The sequence below is a fragment of the Lissotriton vulgaris genome, chromosome 1_1 (genome assembly GCF_964263255.1).
Source record: "Lissotriton vulgaris chromosome 1_1, aLisVul1.2, whole genome shotgun sequence".
Lineage (NCBI taxonomy): Eukaryota > Metazoa > Chordata > Amphibia > Caudata > Salamandridae > Lissotriton > Lissotriton vulgaris.
The window spans coordinates 313,408,962-313,431,745 of record NC_141685.1 but is presented as its reverse complement, the minus strand read 5'-3'; the positions used below and the strand labels follow the sequence as shown (position 1 = coordinate 313,431,745).

At 46.2% G+C, this 22,784-nt stretch overlaps 1 protein-coding gene across 1 annotated transcript in view; it reads left to right on the top strand.

Annotated features, from left to right (window-relative positions):
* Positions 1 to 22,784, top strand: part of LOC147747107 (vitamin D3 hydroxylase-associated protein-like) — a 329,790-nt gene that overhangs the window by 297,979 nt on the left and 9,027 nt on the right. The window contains exon 14 of the mRNA XM_086952358.1: positions 8,074 to 8,219. Within this exon, the coding sequence (XP_086808484.1) occupies positions 8,074 to 8,219 (146 nt within the window). The remainder of the gene's footprint in view (positions 1 to 8,073; positions 8,220 to 22,784) is intronic.

The following is a 22,784-nucleotide window of genomic DNA, read 5'->3' as shown; positions in this document are numbered from 1 at the left end:
AAGGACTGAATGATGATATCAGGGCAAGTGAACATGGGAAGAAAAACAAGGTCCATAGACTAATCAAGGAGGGAAAACGAACTTGGGAAACAGGGACAAAGAGGGTGGTAGGGAAACCAGAGTAAGCGGGCACATAAAAGTCAATAACATGTATAAATAATAAAGAATAGGTACAGGAGCGATCGGCATAAGGAAACAATGGACCTGGAGTGTCAAAATAAATTGCATACATATATAAGGAACGAGTGTCGATATGAATCGGTATGAGCGAACAAATGCTGAAGACATATTGGTATAGAAGCAGTGAAAAGCAGATAACAGATACAAAACTTATTTGTAGGGAGAGGTGGAATGGAGGCAGGTTGTAACGGCTATACAATTGTTAGCACAAATATGTGTAATTATGTCTGTGTAGGATGGGCAGGCACGTTAGAAGGATGCATGAGTGGAGGCAAGGAGTACTTAGGTTACAACTGGATAGTACTGTTCCACTCTTCGATTGTGTTCAGGCCTTGGCTCATCGAGTTACAGCATATGATCCATTTACACTCACTCTTGTTGAGCAGGGTTTGCAAGTTTCCCCCCCTGAGTGGGAGTCGGGGTTACTCAATCACTTGCCATGTAATGTCAAATTCACTGTGGTTCTTTTCTAGGTAGTGTGTGACTAGAGGGGCCATCAAAACTTTTCAGTGTATTCTGCTTTTATGCTGAATGATTCTTTGCTTAACCATCTGTGTGGTCTGTCCGATATAGGTCAGGTTGCAAAGGCAATGGATGGCATATATCACGTTCTGGGAGCGGCAGTTGGTGAAAGCATTCAGGGTCCATGATTTGTCGTTGTAGTGGAATTCCTTGGTGCTGGTAGTGAGTTCACAGACACTACATGTCTGGCATTTGTGGTGGCCGATCACAGGTGGTAATCCCAGGTGGTTGTGATGATGGTGTTGGGCTTCATGGGGTTTGTAGGCCAAGTGATGACGTGGACAAGTTGGTTTGATAGGTTGCTTCCTCTTTGGAAGGAGAATAGGGGTGTTTCCTGGAATGATTTGTTGGTTCTCAGTATAGTGCAATTGCGTAAGATGATCTTCTTCACCTGATTGCTGCAGGTGGCTGAACTTGGTAACAAGCGGAATCCTAGAGTTAGTTTTCTTCGGTTGAGGTGTCAAGAGGACGTCTCGGTGGCAGTACCAAGCTCTTTTACGGGGGCGTGAGATCAATCTGGCTGGGTATCCCCATGCGGTTAATTTTTCGCAGGGGACTTCAGATTCCCTGAAATAGTCCTTGCGCCACTTGCAATTCCTACGGATGCATAAAAAATTGGCCGTAGGGTAGGCCGTCCCACAAGCCACGGGGGTGGTGACTGGAATATGCAGTAGAGTGTTTCATTCGGTGGGTTTTCGGTAAAGCCCGGTACTGATCTTGCCGTCTTTCGCGTGGAAGGTAAGATCCAGAAAGGGTAGATCATTTGTTCTGTAATCCGAGGTAAATTTGAGATGAGGTTGAGAGTTGTTCATCCAGAAAACAAAAGATGACAGTGTTTCCGTGGGACCTCTCCAGAGTAAGAGGACGTCGTCTAGGTAGCGCCGCCAGATTGAAATCTGTATCCTGAATGGGTTGGCTGGGGCAAGTATGAGGCATTTCTCCAACTTGTGTACAAACATGATGCCGAAGATGGGGGCGAAACGTGCACCCATCGATACACCCTTGATTTGTTAGTAGAATGAATCTCAGTAGAGGAAGTAGTTGTTTTCAAGATGAAATTGGTGCGGATCAGAGTAGGTCTGGGTCTGGTTTCAAGGAGTTCCTTAATGGCTAAGAGACCCTCATCAGAGGAATGTTTGTATATAGGGACTCTATATCAAGTCCAGCCATTAGTTCTGTGTCGATATCGTATGGTCTATCTTCGATAGTTCTGATGAGATCCATGCTATCACGTATGAAGGTGTCCATCAGTGGAACAGATTCTTTGATGACCGTATCAATATATTTGCCCAGTGGTTCCAGAACTGAACCACAGCCAGAGACAATCGGTCTCCCTGGTGGGTTGTTGATGTCCTTGTGAACCTTGGATAAGACGTAGATCACAGGCGTCCGTGGGTGTATGTTGTTTAGGAAAGCGAATTCTTTAGGGGAGATGATGTTCTTAGCTTGTTCCTCTCTAGCTATGCGTTGGATTTTGTTTCTCAAATCCGGAAGGGGGTCTTTAGTGAGTTTGTGGTAATGTAGGCCGTTTGATAGTTGTCTTTTGAGCTCTAGGTCGCACTTGTCACTGTCCATGACGACGATCCCACCACCTTTGTCCGCTGGTTTTATGATTAAGTCTATTCTTTCTTTGAGACTGAGCAGTGTCTGTTTCTCAGAGTATGGTAAATTGTAGAGGACATATTAAAATTATTTCTGCATGTCTGCAACATCACGTAGGACTAAGCGCTTGAAGGAAAGTATTTCAGGTGGCATGGAGGTTGAAGGTGGGTTGAAGGTGGAGGGTGGATGGAAGCGTCGTATGTTGGGGTGGATGGATTCAGGTTTGTATGAGGAGAATTGGCGAAGTCTAGTGCATCTGAAGAACTGTAGTAACTGTGTTTGGAGCTCGAAAAGATTGCTGCGTTCAGTTGGGACAAAGCTCAGGCCCGCTACTGAGGAGTTTAGTTTTATCGCTGGAGATGATGTGATTCGAGTGGTTGAATATGGGTATGAGTTGCGAGTTGGCATAAGGATTGGTGGTGGTAGGGTCCAGGCTGGGGTGGTATCAAAGTCGGATTGCCTGGTGGTAGTTACTGTGGGGGCCCCCATTGGTAGAATTTGTTTCTTGTTTGTTTCTCCCCGGAGTATTGATTTTGGTAGTTGTTGCGTGCCCCTGGGCGGTTCTGACCTCGCACGGCCTTGTTCTAAAAAACCAGTCGGTAACAAGGGTGGGGGTCTGTTGGTATTTCTAGAGTTTCTGGGTCCGTCGTTACAGTCAGAGTCTTCAATGGAGGTGTTGGACGAGTCCGAGAAGGTGATTTGCTGCTTGTTGCAGAAGCTACCTCGGTTGCGGGTTCGTGGAGGGTTGTAGGGTGTGTTATAACATTCGTCCTTCAGATACGGATAGGTTTTCTCTACGTGGTAGTATTTAATGTCTTTCTGGATTTTTGTGATTTTCTTGTTCAATTCAATCGTGTTGAAAGTGGCAATGGTGGTGTTGATCTTGTCTAGAAGGTTTTTTGCTTCGGGTATAGTGCTTTTCTCTAGTATGAGTTTTTAAAATTCGGCAATTTCCCGTCACGACCACAATGTGCACTTAGTCTTCTAGGGTTGTTTATGCAATTTTGCCTAACAGTGCTGTTACAATTGTTGTGTTTTATCCTGTCTTCTAAAATATATGATGTCTTTGACACATTTACAGATTGAGGAAAAAAATAGATTCTTCAAGTATCTTCTGGCCTTACCAGAAAGTACTTCTAATTTTAATTGTCATCAGGAATTAGGTATGCCATTTTTGGAGGATATTATTAAGATCCAACCTGTCCTCCTTTGGCATAGAATCTGGACGTCAGAAGAAACTGGGTTTAACCTCTTTATATTGGCAGACGCACTAGGGACTGATGGTATGAAACAAATAAGATGGTTGTAATATGTGCAAAAGTTCCCTTTAAAATTAGGATACCCGGAATATTTTACTGAGCCCCCATTAATGCGCAGTATACCAAGAAAAGCCCTTAAGGCAATCTGTATGCTTTTCTTGGGTGAAATTAGAGCTGTTACTGAAATGAGTAAACCCACGGTTCAAACTCACCATCTCATTTTATTGACTCCAACCATACAGCCATATATATCCCTAGTAGATAATGATTATGACCGTTTCCTGCTAGTACGTTTTAGAATGAACATTTTATATCGATCCCTAAGCTTCCCTGAAGAAAATGATTGGTCGAGAATTCTGAGTAAATGTCCATGTGATGACAACTCTGTGCAATCAACCATCCATATTATGTTTTTTTGTAAATATTATGTTACACCAAGAAAGAGATGGATCATTCCTATTTTAAAGAATTTCGTACTATAACAATGCCGAACTGCATTTATAGCTTTGCAATTTTTAGAAAATTAATTTGTTATTGCATCCGTTATTGCTTTTCTAAGAAATCTTTTTAAGTTTCGGAAATCGATTATTATGTGAACTGTATTTATATGTTAATGTGACACAGAAATTATCTTTTTATTATGAACTGTACTGTACTTTTATGGTTATCTCTCTAAAGTAACCGAATAAAGAATTTGATTGATTTACAAATTTTTTGATTGATTCATAGTCACTCTTTTTCTGTTCTCTTTCTGTAATGCCTTGTACATACAAGTGTATCTATTTATAATTGAATCCGGTTGAGATATTGTTGTATATTCTTGTATTTACAATACGGCGCACCAAGGCGCAAGGATTGACAGATAATCTGATGCATCTGTTAACACAAAAGTCACAGATTACTGTAGTCGTGTAGCAAGCACTCTGCAACTCCAGGAATGCACTGGGGGGCCTATTCCCACTAAACCTCGTCACTCCTTACGACAGCTCCAAGCAGGCATAGGGTTTTGATGCAGTGGTGTCCTAGAAGTGGTGCAGTGAAATCTTGTAGATTTCACTGCGTCACTTCTACAAGACTTTTCTGCGTCGGAACATCCACCCTGCATACATTATACCTGAAACAGGTATAAAGTGACACAGGGCTCCCTAGATGCGTCATGTTGTAAATTGGCAGCATTGTTTACACCGCCGCTGCGTCACAAAAGTCACGCAGCGGTGGCATAAAAGTGTCGCTAGGGGCTTTTTTATATGCCCCTGAATATTTAAAGGAGGTCACTTTTCAGCAGAGGAAATTCCCTGTCATCTTTATCACTGATCATGCGCATCGTCCTTGCTGCCAAGTGCCACAATGGCACCTAGAAACATTTCCAAGCCTCATCTCTTCCTACATAATGTATTTGTGAACCTATGCAACATCTCTGATGCAGGCCTAGACCAAATAGCTTAATTCAGAATTGAAATGGTCTCAGGCATAAGGCTGAAACCCCCTGTTAAACAGGTTGCTGCTTTATCTGATGGTAAGCAGATGAAAGGTTGAGTGGAAAATAACCACTAGACTCCCACCAGGAGTGTAACCATTTGATGCATGTTTGGGAGTGGATGAATATCAAACTTATATTTCAAACTTTTTTTAATAATTTGAGCTTGGCATCTTGCCAAATAAGGCCAGAGCAGGAACGCCGAGCACTATTTCTCTAACACTCAGGACACAGTTGATGTAAGACTTTGCAACTAAATGTGAACTAAATTAAGAGCACACAAACATTACGCCATCCTGACTAGTAAAATATTCAGGAAGTTACAAGGTCTCAGACTAGCAGTGCTTTCAAGTTAGGAGGGCAGCTGTAGGAGATTTAGAAACCTGATTTAAGCCTGGAACGCGGCAGACAATTTGTAAAATCAACAGCTTCCAAGGCTGACACCTGCCATAGACCTGAGGGTCATCCTTCTGCCTATGTTACATCACACCAACGCGACAACTCATAAAAAGTGACATAGCCCATATCTAGCAATAACTCAGTGGTGCCACGTAGACAGTAAAGGCAACCACAATTGCTTACTTATTGCTAAAGATCAATAGAACCGCTGTGTAGATCAGGGTAGACTTTTTGTGAGCCCCATGTTTCAGGGGAACATGCTTCTGTGAGGGTCTTACAATGACACAAGTCTCCTTGCTGTTGTGTCTGAGGGGGTAGGCATAAAGGTCAGGGAACCAATGCTCACAGGATCAGATGAGGTGTGAAGGATAAAAGTTTGATGTAGTAATACCCATCCAATATGTCACTCGGTGTATGATAATCAGGGGCGTAGCTTGGTCAGTAAAATTAGGGTGGGGGTGAGCTACAGATCTTCTGACAATCAGGCTGGCAGATAATGTTTAACTACACAATACAACAAGCAGGGTGCATGAGAGGTGCCTAAGGGACAGTGGAGAGGGACAGTAATACGGATTGGTATGAGTACTAAGAGAAAAAACACAATATTTTGTAAAATAACCAGTATTTTTGAGGACTTTCAAAATAGAGAGGAAGAGAGTGTCTGTGAGATTTTGTGTGTGTATGTAAAAATTCCCTGCTGTAATCACGCTGACCTCTCACAGTACCTGAATGAAAGCACATGTACACACCTATTTATTAAAAAACATGTATATTTTGGGAGGGTAACACCCCAAACACCCTTTGAAGCTACGCCCCTGATGACTATTACACAACTGTTTGTGAAAGATAAATTTAAGATGGGGCACACAAGCAAGACAGGCAACACCTGGCCCTCATATCTACAACAAGAGAGCACAACTTAACAAAACAATACAAAGAATGTGGGTGTGGAGAGAACCATGACGCAGTGAGGGGACAAAGGCCCCCGGTATTCCCACTTCTCATTTGGACTTCAATGGTACATGTGAGGTCGGATGTATGGTGGGGTAGGGCTCCTTTCATCCTGGTGAAGGCTTGGAGGGCATCTTTCACTAAGGGTTCTCAAGTCACAAAACATTGAACTTGAGTGGTGAGTTCATCTGTGGCGGTCTGTGACATTCAAAAGTGGAGGTCCGTTGAGCCAGTGCCAAACCCAGTGGGGCTCGCACTGTGATGAATCACAATGCCTTCAGGCTCAGATTCCAAAGCTCTCAACCATGGCTCGTTAACAGATTTTATAACGGGCCATGACTGAGAGCTCTGGAATTACGCCTGAAGGCAATGCAAGCTTCTCACAGTGCCTGTCAGTGGGCCTAAAGAAATATGTAAACAAACACTTACCTACGCTTCCTCCTAGAGCATCCAAATCCCAATGTTGCTCCCATGCTGCAGTTTAGCAGCATGGAAGGAGAGCCAGGATTGGCTGGAGCAGGCTACCTCGATGCTCCAGCAGGCACAGAGGGCCTGTGCCTGCTCTCCACCTAGCTGTCTACGACAGCTAGGTGGAGTGGCTTACAGTGTGTATGACATCCGACCAAAGAGACAAACACAGTGTAAAGCGGTGGAGTGAGCACGTCTCCCCTGCTGCCAATCAGCAGCAGCCACGCCCCCAAACACTGCTTCTGCTGAGAGCAGTGAAAAGTAATATCGCAATTGATTTTATTACCATTTTATTTTTCACTTTTGCTGCACTGGCAGCAGGGGGTATGCTCCTCTGACCTAATTGGTGGGGGGTTCCCCTCAACTCTGTCTCTTCTGCACATTCTGCTGCATGTACACGGACTTTGATGGCTTGGGTGCACTGGACACTGTGAACCTTTTTTTCCTAATGTGTTATTATTGTGTTTCTTATATAGCGCCTGAATCGACCCCCGAAGGGGTATCTCCGCGCTTGCCTTGGGAACCCGTCCTGGCTTTTCCCTGTGAGATAGCCCCTACAGGGCATCCCCAAGGTGAAAGCCAGGCATCCCGCGGGGGGGGGGGCCGTTGTGGAGATTAAGCAAGCTTAATGCCCAGAGTAGCAGAGTGTGAACCCATGATTAGGTCAGGCACCGAAGCGAGAATTATCGAGTCCATGGACATTTGAGCTCAAGAACCTGCCGCGTCGGGAATTGAACCCTGGTCCTGGGTCTGACCTCTGCTTCAGGGTCTACCTGCTCTAACCAGTGAGCCACACTTCTCCACAAGTTGCTTTGCACTGATCTGTGAGGGATGTGTCTGGTAAAATTTGGGGCTGAGCTTGCCTTTTGTTGATGTGTCTTAATCCTGCAAATCTCCTGCTGCATTTGTTTGGGTGTTGGAATGTGGAAATCAGAAAGACAAAGTTTATGTAACAGAAGCTAAGGTTATAATAGTGCTACGGCAAGGAACTTTTTGGATATTTTACAACATCCTCAGCATAACCTATTGGAGGCACAAACCTGCTTTCTTATTGTATTTTCAATTTCTGGTGACCAGCCAGTTCCTGACAACACATTTACTAAGGCTAGCTACATCATTTTCAACTGGCAAAGGATCTATGAATATTGTAAGCAGGCGCTATAAAATTAGTCAATTATACCTAATATTTTATAATGTCCTCTTCATTTGTTCCAGGTGGTATGACCAACACCCTTCTCTTTAATGTCTTAAACTTCCCCGCTGGTATAGTGCCTGTCACAACAGTGACTGAAGAGGATGAAGAACAGCTGAAGCATTACAAGGGGCACTACAATGACCACTGGGACAAGTTGTTGAAAAAGGTTAGTGCATTTCTGTACATTTGCCAGGATAAATCTCAGCTACAAAAGATTAATCCAATCCGTAGGTGTGCATGTTTAAAAGTGATCACTTTTGTGGCATATCAGAGGGGGTATTTGTACGTATATCTGGCTGCACAGGACATTTATGAAACTGTCTACTCAACATGGATATGTCAATATTGTAAGATTGGAAGTAGGGATTGTTCTTCTTTCTGTCTAAACTAGACTTGTTACTGTTGTTACTGAAAAATTAAATCAAAGTAATTTTAAAATATAGCCTGACATCAATATAAATCATACACCTGAATTATCTGGTCCAGAATAATAACAGTGTAGGAAATTGGGTTACTGATTAAGGGGTGTGAAATCCTACTCAAGCAGCAACCACAATTTTTGTCAGGAGGAAACACAAGTCAACCTCAAATTAACACATGCTCAACCCTCTAGAAGCTTGGCACTAAAGTAGTCAGGCTTAACTTAGAGGCAATGTGTAAAGTATTTATGCAGCAATTCAACAGTAATAAAATGAAAACACCAACACATCAAATATCCAATCAGTAGAACCGTAAATATGCAATGTCAAAGATTAAAGTCAAATCAATCGCTAAGAAGCAAAAAGTCCCAACCGCGGGTATCTGGTCACGGTAGAACGGGCCCAAGTCACAAGTTCAGGCTGACTGTGATGGAGCGCTTGACAGATACAGGATTGAGATCCGCCTGCTGAGAAATTACCTTGTGGGCTTTGGCGCTGCAGTGCAAAAGTCCTTGCACCGAACAACGTGGGCTGGCGTCAAAGGCAACGGTCTGTAATGCGAGATCCAGGCATCCAGATGCTAAGCCCCTGCACCAAACTCTGCAACCCAGTGCCAAAGAACCATCAACGAGGAGCTGCAATGCTAGGTCCCGACGTCAAGATGCATCGCACAATAGCGGGTCGAGTAGACGTTGTTGAGTTGCTGCATCTCGCAGTGTTGCATCGAAGAACCCTCAACAAAGAGGTGCAATGTGATGCCCAATGTCAGCACGGAGGGGTCCACCGGAGCTTGCGAGGACTTGCAATACATTTGGCATCAAGGGTGAGCATCAGTGTGCTGGATTGAAGTTGAAAGTGAGCTGCGCCGCACTGCATCGAGATGAGCAGAGATGCGTTGATGTCGAAGAAGCCTGTTATGTCCTTGTGGCTTAGAACAGGGGGCCAGACAACTGACCCTTAGAGATATACTGGAGTTGTGGGTTCGCAAAAACAGACTGGATTCAGCAGAGCAGTTCACAGCAGCATAAGAGCCCTGATGCAGCAACAGCAGGCTTTGGGCAGCAAAGCAGTCCTTGGTCGGCAAGCAGGTCAGCAGGCAGACTTCACAGCTGGGAGGCCCTCCTTCCTGGCAGAGTCACAGGTCCAGAAGCGCATTTCTCAGGGACTGATTGCAGGGTCGCCTGGATGCGAAGTTTTGGCTTCTTGCACTCTGTTGCAAATAGGTCTATCTGTGGAGTACCCCATTTTTTGAATTTTTTTTGCGCTTCTGTTTGGTTCCGTTCCCACTTGTGGGATGCTGCTATTTGTCTGCTCAGTCTCTCTGCTTCTAGATTGTCCTCCCTGGTAGGTGTATTGCTAACATATCTATTCCTCTTTGGATTGCCCATCTCCACATCTGCTGTGCTAGATTCGAGAGTGCTGCAGGGACAGTGAGTCCCTCGTTGCTTGTTTATGTAAAACATAGTTGTAGTGTTGTCTGTTTGTATCAACACCTTTTTTATAGCTCTTTCTGAAAGGCTTTTAAGGCTAAAAAAAATGTGTTTAGTTCCAAGATATTGATGTGCTTCACCGCATCCTGTGGTGACCACAATCCCCTTATTTTGAGATCGTCCATGTGTGCTCCCCATCCTATTAGGGACGCATCTGTTGTTATGGTCACTGTTGGTGTTGGAGGTGTGAAAGGTCTCCTCTGTGCTATGTTTGCTCTGTTCCACCATGCGAGATCGGTCTTGTGGCTCAGCGCTTCCGGGGCTGCCGGTCCGGGCAGCTGCTGTCTTACTTCAAGGTTCCAATGACTTGGCCCTCCGTCCAGCGGTCTCAACTGTGAACACCGAGAGCCGCCCTCAGCACTGTGGAGACTTTACTTCAAATTCGGTGCACACCCTACCCAGGCACTCCTCACCAGCACCTCAGGTTGCACCTCGACAAACACACTGCGCCTCTTATCTGGTGCTCACAAAGATCCGGCACTCTTCACCAGCGCCTCTACTTCAACATCGACATGCACCCTGCGCATCCGAGTCTCTCCTCTTCTCCTGGTGCACACGATGACCATGCGCTCTTCACCAATACCCTGGCTGCACCACGACATGCACTCCGCGTGTCCGAGACTCACTTCTTTTCGGTGCACACAATGTCCAGGCGGTCTTCACCAATGTCCTGGCCGCACCACGACATGCACACTGCACGTCTGAGACTTACATCTTCTTTTGGTGCACACACGACCAGGCGCTCCTCACCAACACCCTGGCCTGCACCATGACACACACCCAGCACGTCAAAATGTCACTTTGGCTCCCCGTGCACACAACAACCAGGCGCTCCTCACCAATGCCTTGGCCTGCACCACGACACGCACCCAGTGCATCCCAGACTCAGCTTACTCCTGCATGCCCACGATCACAAGGCACAACTTCTGAGGGTCTCAAGCTGCAAAAGCACACGCAGATTGCGTTGCATGGGACTTCTACGGAAACTTTTATGATCCTGTATTTCCAAACAGTGAGCCAGCTCACCTTGGGCGCTTTGGGTTACAAGGCACAGCACAAAGCACAGTCTTCTTAAAGCAGGGGGACCCAGCGCCTCGAAGCACAGTCCTAACAGCCGCTCCCTTGGTTAGAGCAGCAAACTGCAGACCTGTCCCAGATCACGAAGCAAGAGTTGGTCTTTCCACAGCAGTCTCTTCAGTTGCTCCTTCTTTAGCAGATGTTCCTCTTGACCACAGAATGGGTCCAAGCCTTTCCAGTCTCAATCCATTTCTGTTTCATTCCAACGTTCAGGGGTTCCAGCTCCCATAGTTATACCTCTTACTGTCTTTGAAGTTCGTTTGTGCTCAGGGCTGAATTTAAACATGTGTTTGCAATGTTTTTGCCTTCTTCCACCAGAGGGCTTGCTCTTTTCTGGAATTTTTCTATTAGGTTTTGTAACAGTTCCCCTACCTCTTCCCAGTGCTGGTATGCATGCCTGTTGAGCAATGCATTCGAATTTGCAATGCGCCACTGGTTTGCTGCACTTCTCTCCACCTTTCTTCCTACTAGGTCCATTGTCTTACTTTCCTTGTCAGGAGGTGGTCCCACTGTGTAGTTAGCACATTTTCCCCCTTCCTTGCTGTTGAGGCAATGATAGAGTCAGCCGGCACTGATCCCCTGATGTATAAAGGGTCTTTAAAGGAGTGTTTATGTTTTTTCACTGATCTTGGTGTTATAGCCTTGCAAACAGCAGGCTCCTTGAATGCCTCTTTCCCCTGGTCTAAGACACTCAGTAGCATTGGTAGGAATTGGTTCCTAGATTGTGTAGTTGGTTCCTAGATTGTGTAGGCATCAAAGACTCCAATAAACAACAAGTTTGAGGTTTTTCTTTCTCTAGCTGAACCCTATAAGTTTATGCAGCCTTTTTTATCACCTGGTTATACATGCCAATGTCATCTGGGGTGATGGCCTTGAAGGATATGATTTTACATACTCTTCGGGCGATTCGGCATCGAGATCTTGCCATTGTAACTCTTTAGTCTCCGAGTTCGACAATTCCGCGTATGCTTGTTCATCCTGTTTGACATCTTCTCAGAAGAAGTAAGAACCTTCCTCTTCTTCTTCTTCGAATATTTCTGGGGTTCTTGGTGGTATTGTTCTTTTGGCAACCCCGTGGGTTTCGGTTTCCCTTGTTTTCGGCGGTATCTTGAATTGCTTGAAGCTTTCACCAAAGTCTTTTTTGCGCTGAAGTATATTCGCCATTTCAGCTTCGAGCCTTCTTCTCTTTTTCTCAATCTCAGCCTCATGTGTTTCGGTGCCAAGAGTGTCTGTTTTCTGCTCTTTGACTAACGTCACTGAAGCAGTCTTTGCGGTTTGCTTCAGTCTTTCTTTTTTCGATCCCAAAGTGTTCTTTTCCAGACTTTCCATGGACGTCTTGGTTGTTTCGAGGATCTTTGCAGCTCAGGAGTCCTTATCCACTGATTCTACATTCTGTTTTGTTGGATGCAGCTATTGTTGCTGAATTCTTAGACGCTGAGGATCCTTTTTGTGATTTTTGGTCTGATTTTCGAGACTCATCTTGTTTTTTTGAGGTCGAAGACTCTCTTACCTCCTTTGAAGTCTTCCTCTAGACTTCCATGACCAAAACTTCTGTTTCCTCGTCACCTTCTAGTCCTTCGGCGATGTTGTCTTCCTCCTCACTGGAGAGGCCCAGTTCTCGCAGCGATGGTGGTGGTCCTTGGCCTTGCATGTTGTAATTGGCTCCTCATTGCCTTTTTCTTACCTTCAATGTCTTTGGGGTGAAGACAGAGGATGAGTTACAGTCGTCACTTCGATGATCCAGCGGCAGGCACAGGTTACAGACTGGGTGGTGATCCTTTTGAGTGTATTTGTGGTGACAGTTCTTACAAAACTTAATGGCGTTTTGTCCATTACCGTACCCAGGGAGCCCCTGCATGCGCATTATCCAGTCGTTGACAAAGTTCTAGATTTCTTCTTTTTGTCGTACTGCAGGCATCGTAGATTTCAAGATGAAGATGGAAGACTCCGCTCTACCAGTTTTTCCAATGATTTATCGCAGTTTTTACCTGTTTCTTCTCTCCAATCTCAGGAGCTTCTTCGTATCGATCCAGACCCAACGGTGTAAAAAAGAATCTGAAGATGGCTACCAAAGGTGGGGCTTCCGGAGGAAGTCCGTCGACGTCACAGAAGGGCACCAAATGGTACTACATCCTCGATGCTCACCAACAGCAAAAAAACTACGATTCAGGACACAACCACTAGATGCTGGAATAATGCACAGCATAGTGAATCCAGAAAAGATTCACGCTGCAAAACCCTATGTTATCCTATGGGAGAAGTATGCCTTACAGTAGTGCAAAGGTGCACAGTCATTCAGAGTGCAGTCCTCTTGGTGCAGGCCAGGTTTCCAGCAGGACAGTCCTTCTTCTTCTTATAGTTTCAGGCAGCAGATCTGAGTTCCAAAGCAGCTCTCACATATTTATCCAATGTTCTGGAATGACAAGCAGGGGGGCATCCCTGGCCCATGGGTACCATCGGCCACCTAAAATCATGACAGATTCCTCCAAAGTGTGGCATATTCTTGTCCCACACAGCACTGTACCCTAAAATTCAAGATGGAGATTTTCTCTCCTTGGGAGTAAGAGCTGGATAAACCAGCCAACTAGTGTGGCTCATTTCCTTTAACACTCCTTTTCCAGCCCTCCTGCAAATTTATTCCTGGGGCTTCCATCTGCTGGCTTATTCCTGGGGCTTCCATCTGGCTGGGGGGTACAGGAAGAGGGGTTAGGCCTGGCAGACATTCCTTACTGTCCTGCTCTTTTTAAAGCCCAGTTTGGTTTACCCATCTCCATTCCTGGCCTGTTTTCTGCAGTTGCATGGCCCTTCCCAATATCCCCCATCATGCCTTAAAGGAAGGGTTAGACCTGGCAACAGGTTTATTTTTCTATTTCAAGCTGAAACCTTGTCAGGTCCTCTAGACTCAGGATGCACAACGACAATGAATCAGAACACAGATGACAAGCTCAAGCTGTACCTTTCTTTGTAATCCATGAATAATCTTTTTAATCATACGTTTTCATACTTCAAAGGTTCAACAAACAAGTTCAAGTAAATGCCTGTCTAGCTTCTCTCTAAAGCACATAGCAGTCCACCATTCATCATAACTAAACGGGGATGGTTTGAACCCAATGCATTTTGGGCAAACTGCCCTCCCTCAGGGGTAACTGCATCAACAAATCCCATAAGATCCAACAGTGACCAACACATGTTGAAACAAACTTTTATGTCTAATGAATAAGCACATGTGTGAGATATATCTCTAAAATCCCTGGCAACGAGCCTCCACCATGTGCATGCAATGAGTAAAATCACTACTTGATCAACCCCATTCTTGTGTTAAAAAAATGTGACAGGCTAATAGCAAAAGATACATTTAAACAGTTTGTGCACTTAAAAATCAAACATGTGCCATCTAATATATCTAATTGTGTTTATACTGTGTGACACATCCTTAATACCAGTAAACCCTCTATGAAATCATGCATGTAGCATGCGTGTAAACACAGTTGTGTTCAACAAAAACCTGCAGCATGAACCAACACGTTCCAACTGTTATTCTAAATGTGACTATGACTAAAAGACTCTATCTTCAGCAATGAGTGGAAAAGCAAACCTGTTCAGATCAATGAGTGCATGCTCAATGTTGCGAATGCCAGTGTAAAGTACGTTTATAAATGTACCATGTGATTGAAGTAAGTCATGTGATGCTCAACCCCCTAGTGAAATGAAAATCAACAATGCCGTTCACACCCGGACACAAAATAAACAAAAACTCAATTAACAGGGCTGGAAAAACACCTCCTAATAGCATTTCATTAGAATGACATTCTAGGCTTGTCTCTAATGAGTCACCTGTAACCCTGGGCGAAGAACTACGCTCCGTTCGCGGAGTTTGCGGAGTTTCGGCAACTCCGCGCTCCGCGGAGAACGCGAAGTTGTCGAATACTCCGCAAACTGCTACGTAGCGTAGTTCTCGCGCGCTCAATAGCATTTTCGCGTGCGCGAGGATGCTTGTCGGTAAGATCGAGTTGCCGAACATGCAGAAACTGCAATCTGGCACAGAATAACTCGCGAACACGTTAGTAGTGACCGGAAATAAGGGGACGCGAGCGGGCGGGACAAACCTCATGGGTAACTTCGCGCGCTACACATCCCGAGCATGCAGGCAATCAATCAATCAATCAATCAGGATATTTGTATAGCGCGCTACTCACCCAGAGGGTCTCAAGGCACTTGGGGGAGGTGGGTCCGCTACTGCTCGAACAGCCATGTCTAGAGTTGCTTCCTGAAGCAGAGGTGGTCTTGGGTCAGACGGAGGTGGATGGGGAGGGAGTTCCAAGTCTTGGCTGCCAGGTAGGAGAAGGATCTTCCTCCCATGGTGGATCTTCGGATGCGTGGCACGGCGGCGAGGGCGTGGCTGGTCGATCGTAGCTGGCAGGTGGGAGTGTAGAAGGTCAGGCGGTTGTTGAGGTACCTGGGGCCCAGGTCGTGGAGGGCCTTGTGTGCATGGGTGAGGAGTTGGAACGTGATTCTCTTGCTGACGGGGAGCCAGTGAAGGTCTCTCAGGTGTCCGGAGATGTGGCTGTGTCGGGGGATGTCCAAGATGAGTCATGCGGAGGCGTTCTGGATGTGTTAGAGTCTTTTCTGGAGTTTGGCTGTGGTTCCGGTATAGAGGGTGTTTCCGTAGTCCAGTCGGCTGGTGACGAGTGCCTGTGTGACCGTCTTCCTGGTTTCGGTGGCGAGCCATGGGAAGATCTTTCGGAGCATGCGTAGGATGTTGAAGCATGATGATGAGACGGCGTTGACATGTCTGGTCATCGAGAGGGAGGAGTCCAGGATGAAGCCCAGGTTGCGTGCGTGGTCCGTTGGTTTGGGTGCGCTGCCCAGGGCAGGGGGCCACCAGGAGTCGTCCCAGGCGGAGGGTGATGATCCAAGGATGAGGACTTCCGTCTTGTCTGAGTTCAGTTTCAGGCGGCTGTTCCTCATCCACTCGACTACGTCTTTCATCCCTTCGTGTAGGTTGGTTCTGGCGGTTCCTGGGTCGTTGGTGAGGGAGAGGATCAGCTGGGTGTCGTCGGCGTAGGAGATGATGTTGAGGTTGTGTTGGCGTACGATGGCTGCGAGGGGGCTCATGTAGACGTTGAAGAGGGTGGGGCTGAGTGATGATCCTTGTGGTACGCCGCATATGACTTCGGTGGCCTTGGATCTGTACGGGGGGAGGCGGACTCTCTGGGTTCTTCCGGTGAGGAACGAGATGATCCACTCCAGTGCCTTCTCTTGGATTCCGATGTTGCTGAGGCGCTGCACTAGGGTGCGGTGGCAGACCGTTTCGAATGCTGCGGAGAGGTCCAGGAGGATGAGGGCCGCTGTTTCCCAGTTGTCGAGCAGGGCTCTGATGTTGTCAGTGGCTGCGATGAGGGCGGTCTCTGTGCTGTGGTTGGCGCGGAAGCCGGACTGCGAGTGGTCGAGGCTGGTTGGGCGAGCGCAATTGGTGATCCACTGTGTGAGGTTGTTGGCTGCTTGGTTGGGGTCCGTTGAGCTGGCGGGCGGGTTCTGGCTCAGTGAAGTGGTGAGCTGGTCGGTGGTGATCTTGTTCCAGTTCCTGCGGGGAACCTGTTGCAGGTGGTGGTGAGTCGTGGTCTTTCTGAAGCTGAAGTGGACGCAGCTGTGGTCTGTCCAGTGGAGTCCGGTGGAGTGGCTGAAGGAGATGTACTTGCTGGAGGAGAAGACTGGGTCAAGCGTGTGTCCGGTGTAGTGGGTGGGGGTGTTCACACGTTGCATGAGTCCGAGGTTGGCGAGGTTGTCCAGCAGGGTGGTGGTGGTGTTGTCGTTGTTGTTCTCCAGGTGGAAGTTGAGGTCCCCTAGGAGGATGTAGTCAGCGGAGGCGAGGGCGTGCGGGCTGATGAAGTCTGCGATGTCTTCGCTGAATTGTGTGCGAGGTCCTGGGGGTCTGTAGATGAGGGTGCCTCTGAGTGTGGTCTTGGGGTCGGTGTGCATCTGGAAGTGAAGATATTAAGCGGCTGTGAGGGTGTCGTCTGAGTTGGTCGTGATGCGGATGGTGTTCTTGTGGACGATGGCGATGCCTCCTCCTGTCTCGTTGACGCGGTCTCTCCGGGTGATCTTGTATCCGTCCGGGATGGCGACGGCGATGTCGGGCGCTGAGGAGGCATTCATCCATGTTTCCGTGAGGAAGGCGACGTCTGGAGATGTGGTGTCGAGCAGGTTCCAGAGTTCCACGGCGCTCCCGAAGATGAAAAATAGCTTGCAAACGGGTCAAGCAAGCTACTACGCATGCTCGCGGAGCTATGCGTAGTTCGCGGAGTGCAAGTACATCTTCGCGTAGCTCGCGGAGTGCGGCTACGCGAATCACCTGTCAGTGATGGCTGCTAGACCTGTCATCCTTCGGGTGGTCTTCCCCCAAACTTTTTACCTGCTTTCCTCCACGTTTTGCTGTAACATTTGGTTGGTCTTAGGACTCTGAGCACTTTACCACTGCTGACCAGTGCTTAGGTGAATGTACTTCTCCCCTAAACATGGTGACATTGGAATATCCTCAACTGGCATATTTAGTTTACATATTAGTTCCTTGTAGCATAGTATACCTTATACCCAGGACATGTAATCTAAATGCTACTAGTGGGCCTGCAGCAATGGTTGTGCCACCCTGCCTTTCAATTCCGATTCAGGGCTGCTATTGCAGTGCCCGTTACTGCCACTTCGGCTTGGCATTTAAGCCTGCTTGCCACACCTTAAACTCTCCTTTTATTACACATCAATCACCTCTAAGATAGGCCCTAGGTAGCCAATAGGGGAGGATGCTATGTAAGTAAAAGGTAGGACATATACTTTTAAGTTTTACATGCCCTGGTAGTGACAAACAGCTACATTTGTTTTTCAGTACTATGAGGTCTGTTTCTCTCATAGGCCAGCATTGGGAATTCTTTAAACACTTTAAAGCTATAATTCCTGATTAGAAAGGATTAGATGCATCTTGTTTTATATCTTTGGAATGGTAATGATAAATCATCTTTACAGGTAATATTGGAATTAACGTTACTGTTTTAGAAATGCCACTTTTAGAAAGTGGACATTTCTCTGCTGTTACTGCTCTGTGTGCCTTGCAGGCTATCTACAATGCATGTCTGGGGTGTGTGACAGCTATATTTTGTCCATATCCTCTAGACATCCACAAACACAGGAAGGGCGGGTGTGACAAGGGAACTCATGTGCATTATGATAGCTTTTCTTGGGCAGGAAGAGAGAGGGTGATCTGACATACCTAAATAGGCATTGTCTTGAGTGGCACACAAAGGGCAGATTACCCCCTACTGATAGCCTGAAGACATGGCTGGGATGAAAGGTTGTGCCTTCAAGGGATTGCTTTGAAATCACCCCCACTTCAAATGCACAACTGGATATAAATACTGGGGCTCTGGCTCTACTAAGAGAGTACACTACTGGACCTGTAAAGAACTCCAAGAACTTTGACATAAGTAAGGACTGCTGTGCAAGAAGGATTGCCACTGTGCCTGATTGCTGCTCTGAAAGAACTGCTTTCTGCCTTGCTCAGCTGCCCTGCTGATCTCTGCCCTGCTGAGGAAAAGGACTGGGCCCATCTCACTTGAACCCAGAGTGTCTACAAGGGCTTGCTGGCTAGCCCCCTATCCTGAAGTCTCAGGACCCTTCAACTCTGCAACAGCACCTGCACTCTGCCATCTGTGACTCCTGACCTGCCAAGTGGTGCTAATCCAGTTCTGGGCCCTTGAAAGGTGATTTCTGCTGTTCAGAGCCATCTAAATAGATGCAGGGTTGATTTGGTGGCAATTCTACCAACACATTGCACTTAAACGCCAACGCAGGAGCCGATTAGTGACATTGCCTTGACGGACTGCGCGGCTCGATGCCAATGGACAGCGTGGTTTGATGACCACGCAACACCTGTATCGTAAAGGCGTTTGTCGACAAAGTCTTCATTGACTACGTGGATCAGTGCCCGCGCTTTATCTCCATCCTTGAGATCGACACATACGCAGCACCTCCTCGACTCCTCCCATCCTCGCATGCGACGCTTGCTCCATCCAAGGTACTGTTTCAGCGGGACCTGCAGGAGTCCAGTACCCATCCTCCCCTCCATTGCGGTTGGCATGAACTTTGGATTTTCTCCGGGCTAGCGCGGCCTCAGGTAATTTTTAGGTTATGGTTTTTGTTAGCACAATTTTTAATGCATACTTTGATCATTCATAATTCCGGGATTTTGGGGGTTTTGGTCTTGTTTTACTTATAAAATGTTTCTCTATTTTCCGAAACCTGTGTGGAGTATTTCTGTGATATCTTTAGTGTGCTACTGTGTGTGTGTGTCGCACAAATACTTTACACATTGCCTTTAGATCAGCCTGCCTGCTCTGTGCCAAGCTACAAGAGAGTGAGAACAGGTTATCTTTTAGTGTTTATCTAGCTTACACTGACTAGGATTGTGGTCCCTACTTGGACAGGGTGTATACCTCTGTCAACTAGAGACCCAATTTCTAACACAGGCGTTACAAGTATTCAGCCCTAATTTCTCCCCACTCACTGGACTTGCCCATGTTATCTACTGAAGGGGATCCTCTTAAGTGAAGCAAACTTGTGACTGTGCAGGCTGGTGTTCACCATACATTCACTGATTTTGTATATACTTATGAAGAATTGCTTTCAGATCCCTGCATTTTTAGGAGATATTACTGCAACCCCCATCTAAGCCTAGAGGGGTGCTTGTGAGCAGGGAGGGTGGCTCTGAGTTAGCTGAGCTATAGAATTTTCCACACACACTCCCCCACAGAGACATCCCTAAAGACAATCGCTAATTTAGTGACTGTATGCTCTACTCTATTAGCTAGAGATCTCCTTACAACCTTTCCATGGTGGTTTTCCTTTGGGGCAGATCAAACCTATAATACAAGGACCCTGCAGATATAAGGGTAAAGGTCACTGAGTCTACCTCATATATTGTCGTTCTAGGCAATGCCCCCCTTCTGGAGGATAGTCTGGGTGAGAGCTTTTACCAACAGAAAATGAGAGCATGTTGTGGGGGCGACAGGAATATCTCAATTCATTAACCTTGTTAGAAACTCTGACTCAAAAGGAGTATGAAAGCCCCTCATTGGGGACAAAAAAACATGTGCTACAGAAGGCGATTTTCTCAGTCTCAGCTTTTACGTCCAGTTTGGGAAGGAAACCTCTGAAGATCATATTGAAAATATAAGAAGTGAAATGTATGCCAAATGTTGCCTATGGCAGTAACAGTTGGGGCTATCTTGATGTTACACCACCTCAGACTATTGAGAACAAATCTTTTAAGCATCTTTTAGACGTACCATCTTATATTGCCCATGAGGAATTGGGCATAAGTTATCTATCCAGAAACCAAATTGAATTAGGAGATTTTTCCGAATTGTCTCTCCCTTCTAGATTCCATAGCAACCACAGCAGTGAGACAGCCCTACACGCCGTTACAGACGGCATCCACTCCCTCCTCGACCAAGGACACACAGCTGACCTGATCCTGCTCAACCTCTCAGCAGGATTCAACACTGTCTCCCACCCCTCACTTGCCGCCAAACTCTACGATGCCGGCATTCAAGGAACCTCCCTCAACTGAATCCGCTCTTTCCTCACCGGCAGAACCCAAAGAATCAGATTGCCACCCTTCCTTTCCAAACCCACAGAAATCAACTGCGAAGAACCCCAAGGATCATCGCTCAGCCCAACCCTCTTTAACATCTACATGGCCCCCCTCACCACCATCGGCAGACAGCATGGCCTCAGCATAGTATCCTACGCAGATGACACCCAGCTCATCCTCTCCCTCACCAAGACCCCACCACCACCAGACTCAACTTTCAGGAAGAAATGCAGGACGTTGCATCCTGGATGAGAAAAAGCTGCCTCAAGCTCAACTCGGAGAAGATAAGTCATTATCCTTGGAACCTCCCCATCAGCTTGGAACAACACCTGGTGGCCCGCCTCCCTCAGCAGCGCCTCGAACCCTACAGACCATGCTCGAAACCTCAGCATCGTACTCGACTCCTCCCTCTCCTTGAACGGACAGGTCAACGCCATCACCTGCAGCTGTTTCAACACCCTCTGCATCCTCCGCAAGACTTTCAAATGGATCCCCCCTGAATCAAGGAAGACTGTCACCCACCCACTCATAACCAGCAGACTGGACTAAGGAAGCGTCCTCTACGTCGGGATCAACAAGTCTCTACTCAACAAGCTCCAGACAATACAGAACTCTGCAGCCAGGCTCGTCCTCTGCATCACACGACACAAACATATCACCCAACACATACAGACCTCGACTGGCTCCCCGTCTAGAAGAGAGTCACTTTGAAGATACTTACCCATGCCTTCAAATGCCTCTACAACACTGACCTTTCATACCTCAATGAGAATCTCCTTCCATGTACCCAAAAAGAAACCTCCGATCCACCAACCTCGCCCTCGCTGAAATTCCACGCATAGGCAGAGCCAGAACAAGAGGAAGAGCCTTGTCCTACATCGCGACCAAGACCTGGAACGAGCTCCCGATCGACATCAGAAACGCCCCTTCCCTGAACATCTTCAGAAAGCCACTCAAAACCTAGCTTTTTGGGTGTACAGTGCTGCTCACCCCTCCCCCCCTCCCTCCAGCACCTTAAGACCCTCTCAGGTGAGAAGTATTTTTACAATTCCCTGATTGATTGATAGATACAGCACATGGAATACCATGGTTGAGATACATAAAAACTCTTTTTGCATTATTGGGGTGGCGTGATTTGTTCGGCAATTCTCATGCAATGGAAAAAGTTGGCCCGGCATCGTTTAAAATATTTTTTTTGATACGGCATCAAGCTGATAAGGAAAGCCAGAAAGTATGAAAAGCCTCAGTTTGCTGGCATGTGTTTTGAAAACTGACTCTTTTATGGAGCCTTAGTTTACCTCTGTAATTAATAGCAACCTTCGTGTTCTGTTTACAAGATTTAGGTTAAATATGCTTCACTTGTTGTTCGCGGTCCCAAAAAGTTGGAACAAGGACACAAACCAAGGGCATTGTGGCAGTAATCATGGGTCCTCGTAAAACACTTTGCCTTTTGTTATGTTTTGTGAACTGTATCAGAAACATAGGAGAGATTTTATTATCCACTTTTAACTTTAAAATGGTAGAAATGTTAGTCAAATACGTCCAGCCTTGAGGTTTCTACAATTATTTAATAATGATTTTATCTGTTATCCGGGACTTTGTTTTTTAAGTGGTGCAGTTAAAAGTAGGGGGGCTTATTTACAAGCCCCTTGAGCTGCCGGTGCGCCACTTTAACATGGGAAAAAGTGGGGCACCAGCGGCGCAATGGGCTTGTAAATAAGCCCCAGGATGTTTATATATGACTAATACAATGGTGTTGCTTTTATTTATATATGTATGATCTTTTATGGATTTCTAGAATTTCTAGAATAAAGATTGATTTTGAGAATCGCTGTACCCTGTTAAACAGACTGGGGATGGTATAAATCTACCTCTTTTGCCCAATCAACCAGAGAGATATTCATACTGAAATACTGTATTTATTTACCAATGTTTTAAATATTTCAATGCCGCTCAGATAGGCACATTGAAGATAACAATTAAATGATAACAAATAATTTTCATTTGTAGTCAGACTGTTACTACAGTCATCATCAATATTTCATGTTCTCATTATGCACCATGTTTAAACCCCTTCACCACATTCTGTGCAACACTTCTCA